Source organism: Oncorhynchus mykiss, chromosome 18 (assembly GCF_013265735.2).
Source record: "Oncorhynchus mykiss isolate Arlee chromosome 18, USDA_OmykA_1.1, whole genome shotgun sequence".
Lineage (NCBI taxonomy): Eukaryota > Metazoa > Chordata > Actinopteri > Salmoniformes > Salmonidae > Oncorhynchus > Oncorhynchus mykiss.
In genome coordinates this window covers 34,259,141-34,265,816 of record NC_048582.1, presented here as the reverse complement: position 1 = coordinate 34,265,816, position 6,676 = coordinate 34,259,141, and the positions used below count along the sequence as shown (strand labels likewise).

General features: G+C 42.5%; 1 protein-coding gene across 1 annotated transcript; it reads right to left on the bottom strand.

Annotated features, from left to right (window-relative positions):
* Positions 1-346: 346 nt before the first annotated feature.
* trhrb (thyrotropin-releasing hormone receptor b) lies at positions 347-4,505 on the bottom strand. Its single transcript, XM_021571710.2, has 2 exons — positions 3,433-4,505; positions 347-1,128 (listed from the first exon to the last, which is right to left on the bottom strand). The coding sequence occupies exons 1-2, from the start codon at positions 4,201-4,203 to the stop codon at positions 700-702; spliced, it is 1,200 nt and encodes a 399-aa protein (XP_021427385.2). The 5' UTR covers positions 4,204-4,505; the 3' UTR covers positions 347-699.
* Between the last annotated feature and the right edge of the window lie 2,171 nt (positions 4,506-6,676).

Sequence of the window (6,676 nt, the reverse complement as noted above, 5' to 3'; positions counted from 1 at the left end):
GCACCTTTAAAATCCCAATGAATAACTAAGATTAAAGGGACTGGGGGACCTCATCCTAGAGGTAGAAAAGTCCTAATATACCACAATATATACAGTAACTGTATCAAAATCAGAATCACTCACTCTTGATCCTCCAAAATGGACTCAAGTTATGATGTTTACATTTTACTCTCTGTAACAAATAGCTGACAGATTTTTCACGTTACACAATAATATGGTGCATAATATAATAAAATAAAGAAAAATCTAAATGTGGAAATAGGCCTGCATAAAGGACATTGGCCTTAGACTCATAAGTCTGTCTTCCTTGTTTGAGAAAGAGAGAGGCTCGTCTCTGACCCTGCCAGTGAGGTCTCATTAAGAGTGGAAAATGTGCGATTTGAGTCACACCAGGGCAGTTCACATTGTCTGTGTCCCAAGAGCACACACTTGAAACGTGTGTCTGCTCTTGGGACTTGTGTCTGAAGAGCTAACACAACACAGTAATGTGTCACCACATAGCCTTCACATTGTACTGTACATGGGGCCTTACAATTACTCACCGAAGGTCAAGCTTGGGTCTCTTGATAGTCAACTTCAGTGTGAGTGAAAATGGACAGTTGAGAGCAAGTCAGATTCCTGTGGCCTCAGCACATCCCTCAAGACTTAGAGGAGCTGTCATCTTCAGTGACTGAACCCTGAACCTCGAACCTTACAACATCAGTCATTGCATAAAGTCACCTTGTTGTGCACACAGGTGTCCTGAAACGCCATCTTCTTGTCAGGCAACTCACAGGTTACCATGATCTCGTCCAGCTCTGTGTTGAATTGGTCCGTAGTCTCCACCATAGATGTGTCCTTGACCACGCTGTAGGTTAGCGCCACGCTGTACGTGCCGCCGGTAGGCTTCTCAGAGCCTTTCCGTCCGCAGAGGCAGAGCTTGCGGAAGGCGGCACGGAATTTCTGCGACATAGCATTGTAGATGACGGGGTTGATTGCGCTGTTGATGTAGACACAGCTCCGACAGAAGAGGATAAACCAGGTATTCATGTAGGCCTGCTCCAGGAAGGAGTTTACCACCACCAGGGTGCGGTATGGCATCCACAGCACAGCGAACAGGATCACCACCACAGCCAGCATCTTGGTCACCTACGACATGGAAGAGATGGTGACTATGGGCCACTTTTCAATCGAACAACGCTACTGGGTTTATTTCCCTTACACTGCAGTCTGCAATATTCTCAGCAATACAATAATTATAGAGTGAGACAGAAATGCCATCTGTTGTGTAGATCCAGCTATACTGTTTATGCCTCAAGGATCCATATAATTTCAGATGGTGCCTGTATTTCCCATTCATTTGGAATTGAAGCATATTGGATCTACGGATTGGGCAATACAATCATCTGAAACACTTTGATTTTGAAGTGAACTGTCACTTTAAACGTGTAATAAACATGCAACATTAGTTGTTTGGATTAGTTAGCTTATAAAAACTGATCATTATTTCAAATGATTATAATATTAGTCACTTTGTCTCTACATATGTACAGTACATACTGTATCTACTGTACCTCAAACACCCCTGCACATCGACTAGCTACTGGTTCCCCTGTATATAGTCATCATTACTCATTGTGTATTTATTCCTCGTGTTATTATTATTGGATGATTTCGCTATTTTTCCTCTGCACTGTTGGGAAATAAGCATTGCACTGTTAGTCTACACATGTTGTTTACAAGCATATTACAAATAAAATAGGATTGGTATCCCTCAGTAGGCCTGGATGTTATGTCCCAAAGCTAGGGGTCAGTTTGATGCTTCGTAAACAACAGGTGTAGACTAACAGTGCAATGCTTAATTCCAAACAATGCATTGACTATAGCTCAGCATTCAACACCATAGTACCCTCCAAGCTCATCAATAAGCTTGAGACCCTGGGTCTCAACCCCTCCCTGTGCAATTGGGTCCTGGACTTCCTTACCCCAGGTGGTGAAGGTAGGAAACAATATCTCCACTTCGCTGATCCTCAACACTGGGGGCCCACAAGGGTACGGGCTCAGCCCCCTCCTGCACTCCCTGTTCACCCATGACTGCGTGGCCATGCACACCTCAAACTCAATCATTAAGTTTGCAGATGACACAACAGTAGTAGGCTTGATTACCAACAATGATGAGGCAGCCTACAGGGAGGAGGTCAGGGCTCTTGGAGTGTGGTGTCAGGAAATAGCCTCTCTCTCAACATCAACAAAACAAAGGAGATGATCGTGGATTCAGGAAACAGCAGAGGGACCACGCCCTATCCACATCGATGGGAGAGCAGTGGAGAAGGTGGAAAGCTTTAAGTTCCTTGGCGTACAGATCACTGACCAACTGAAATGGTCTACCCACAGAGAAAGTTTGGTGAAGAAGGTGCAACCGCGCCTCTTCAACCTCAGGAGGCTGAAGGAATGTGGCTTGTCACCTAAAAATCTCAAACTTTTACAGATACACAATTGAGAGCATCCTGTCGGGCTGTATCACCGCCTGGTACGCAATGGCACCGCGCACAACCGTAAGGCTCTCCAGAGGGTGGTGTGGTCTGCACAACACATCACCAAAGGCAAACTACCTGCCCTCCAGGACACCTACAGCACCCAATGTCACAGTAAGGCCAAAAGGAGCATCAAGGACAACAACCACCCGAGCCACTGCCTGGACACCCCGCTACCATCCAGAAGGCAAGGTCAGTACAGGTGCATCAAAGCTGGGACCAGGAGACTGAAAAACAGCTTTTATCTCAAGGCCATCAGACTATTAAATAGCCATCACTAGTACATTAGAGGCCTCTGCCTATAGGCATGTCGCAATAGAACACTAGTCACTTTAATAATGCCACTTTAATAATGTTTACATATATTGCATTACTCAGCTCATATGTATATACTGTATTCTATACTATCTATTGCATCTTAGCCTATGTCACTCTGTCATTCCTCATCCATATATTTATATATTCTTATTCCATTCCATATTCCGTTAGGTATTTGTTGTGGAATTGTTAGATATTTCTTGTTAAATATCGCTGCACTGTCGGAACGAGAAGCACAATTATTTCGCTACACTCGCAATAACATCTGCTAAACACGTGTATGTGACCAATACAATTTGATTGGATTTTGATTTGATTGGAACAGTGAAATGCTTAATGCCCAACAATGCATAGAGGAAATAATACGAAATGAGACCAGGCTGCACACAGACTCCTGATGTTGTGTCAAAAAGCTAACTCACCGCTTATGCTGGCTATTCCAATGTTTTACCCATTCCTAATAAATAGGAGCGCACTTGTAGTTTTAGGAACCAGACTCCCGATGTTGTGTCAAAAAGCTAACTCACCCATGTGCATTCCAATTTATTATCAATTGCTAATGATTAGGAGAGCACTTATTTTTTTAGCAACCGCAAATCACCTGTCTCCGAGAAGTAGCGGTAGTGCTGGTGTGGTGGGAATTTTTACATCCCCTCGTTGTGTTGCTTTGTTCATTTTTACTTTTATCCTTGCGTTCAGAAGGTAACGGATTCATGATCAGGATTCTGGCGATGAGACCATACAGAATGGTTGACAGCATAAGCGGCACAACAAAAAATATCCCGAAATCCAAAAAGTAAATGGGCAAATAGAGTTGTCTTGAAACTTTGTAGCTGCATGTCACGATGGTCACGCCGTTCTCATATGATTCTTCTTTGATATCTGACAGGTAGAACCACATGACGGAGTAAAGTAAAGTGAAAACCCAGACAAACAATATTATCTTCTTGGCTCTGGACAGTGTGCACAGCAACTGGGCTTTTATCGGGTGGCAAATAGCGATGTACCTTTCGATGGTAAAGGCGGTGATAGAGCAGGACGATGCATTGATTCCCAGGTACTGGAGGTAGGTGATTCCGAGACATCCTGATCGGCCGAACACCCAAGACCCGAAGATGCTGTCCGTGATATTCGGTAAGCCCGCAGCAGTTAGTACGATGAGATCTGCAACGGCCAAGCTCACCAGGTAGCAGTTGGTGGGTGTCCTCATGTGTTTAGTGGTAAGCACCACTAAGATCACCATAACATTACCAACGATCCCAAAGGCGCATATCACGAAAACTAACAAAGTGCTCACCACTTTGTATTCGATTATTTGGTCCGTCCAAGTCCCCCAAGTCTGATTTTCTTGAGCTTCAGTAACATTTTCCATTTTCAGTTCTCTGAATATGTCGAGTAGAGAGAAAACAATTAATTTATAAAGTAGCCTACCCACTACACGTAGGCCTATAACCGAATCAGTAGGTTATTACACGGTAGTAGGCTAGTATATAATACTATGGGAAGTAAGCCTGTCAACCTATTAGTTGAAAAATACATCCATGCCAAAAGGTTAAAAGGTATTGTGCTTCAATTCCAAAACATATTTTTCCACTTTCTCTCACACTTGCAAAATAAGCATTGAGTTTTCCTTGTCATATCGTGCGTAAATGTGAGAGCACGCCGTTGTGTCCAGTGTTTCTTTCATCCAAAGTTGTAGCAAGTGAAACAGGGAGTCAGTGCGCGCATCGAAGTCACAGTGGTGTCACTTAATAAGGAGAGTGGGCCTGACTGAAAGGGATGAGAGGAGGGATGTTGGTTTTTGGTCATTTTCTCTGCATCATCAGACATTATGCAAAGCGCTCTCTGAGATTTGACGATTTGGGGGAAATAATCTGTCACCAGTTGCTTTATGCCATCGTGAAAAAGTATTTTGTTTAGTAATTGAGTAAACAATTGAATCAATTTAAGTGTATTGTTGGTTCATAACCGTTGGTAAGAATGGTGAAATTAATTTGAATGGTGATGTGACTAGCGCACAATATATACACATTTGGTTCTCTTTTTTATGATATCATTGTAAATGTAAAAAAAATATATATTCTAACCATAATAGTATACTTTATCATTTGGAGACACTTTTTGTGGATGTGACATTCACAAATGGTGGTAACAAAAAGCATTCATCTGAATGATCAGAATGTCTGCCAGAGCGAGCTGCATTTCTCTCTCTTTCTATCAATAGGTATACACTGAGAGAGAGCGAGAGAGAAAGAGAGCGAGAGAGAGATCAAGATGAATCCCAATTAAATATGTTTATTAGAAAATAGAATATTCCACTGTGACTAGGTCTGAACATAGGTCTATTTGCTTTTCTTTTGTTGGGATGATGGCAGCGGTGGTGTGGTAATCTATATTTTGTTTCATGATAGCATAAGCCAAACATTTCTCAGGCCTCCCACTGATTGGCAGGATAGGTAATTGGGATTTCTAATTTTCAACACAACCATCAGGCACTGGGCTCTTCACCATCGGGAACAATGAACAAAAGGCACTCAGTGTGATAAAGAAAATAACTTTGTCACAAAGACTTGACGGAAGTGTTGTTTACATGGATGTCAGCCATTTAAATAATGAACAGAAGAATAGAAGTGCAAAGGAAGCTTCCCATGCCTCTTACACAAAGCTGCAGTATATAGGAACATGCATAGTGATGTAATACTTTATGCTACAGATTATGTCTCGTCTATAGCTCAGTCCATTTGAAATTCTCAGCCCCATGGAGTAAAAAAACACATTGGTGCATGAACGTTTGACAGTAAGGCAAGGGCAAGCAGGGCATTTCAGTTGGGTTAATTTAGAGTGAAGTTAGGGGGACATGGGGTTTGAATAGACTCTACCCATAGGGACTTTTTTTTTAATGATGTAGTACGAAGGGACAGGGAGATCTTGATCTAATTGAGATAAGGGGGTTGAGTTGGTATGAGGAAAATCAAATGTTTCCCACGTCAGGATTACATCATCAGAATAGCGCTGAGATATTAAAGGGGCAACCTGCAGTTCGAACAATAACAAAGCTGTGGCACTGCCAGTGATTTAGTATACAGCTGAAGGATGGGGCTGGAGAAATGTAACCACTCTCAAACTCATGGACAGAGTGATGAATACATGAACTGACCATCCATTATATACACATTCTAGTTATAACCACTAGTTCTAAGGCTACACAGTGTTTGTTTACATTTACATTGGTTACAAACAAAGGAGTAAACCAAGCTTATATTTTGGGCTCCGGTGGGGTACAACAGTTGAATTAAGATCACGAGACATCTACAATTTATATTTTTGAAGAATCAATAGGTATACATTGAGTGTACAAAACATTAGGAACACCTTCCTAATATTGTGTTGCGCCCCCTTTTGCCCTCAGAACAGCCTCAATTTATTTGGGCATGGACTACAAGGTGTCGAAAATATTTCACAGAGATGCTGGCCCATGTTGACTCCAATATTTCCCACAGTTGTGTCAAGTTGTCTGGATGTCCTTTGGGTGATGGACCATTCTTGATACACACAGGAATCTGTTGAGCGTGAAAAACCCAGCAGCGTTGCAGTTCTTGACACACTCAAACCGGTGCACCTGGCCCCTAGGCTAGCATACCCCATTCAAAGGCACTTAAATATTTTGTCTTGCTCATTCACCCTGTGAATGGCACAGATTCACCCTTTTAATGGCACAGCTATGCAATTTGGGGCAGCAGGAAGCCTAGTTGCAAGATCGAATCCCCGAGCTGACAAGGTAAAAATCTGTCTTTCTGCCCCTGAACAAGGCAGTTAACCCACTGTTCCTAGGCCGCCATTGAAAA

Bases quoted from the DNA above. Each gene is read 5' to 3' on its own strand.
- trhrb (XM_021571710.2), bottom strand. From the start codon at position 4,203: ATGGAAAATGTTACTGAAGCTCAAGAAAATCAGACTTGGGGGACTTGG. The intron at 1,129-3,432 runs GTGATTTGCGGT...TCCATGTCGTAG, and splicing joins CCGCTACTTCTCGGAGACAG to GTGACCAAGATGCTGGCTGT.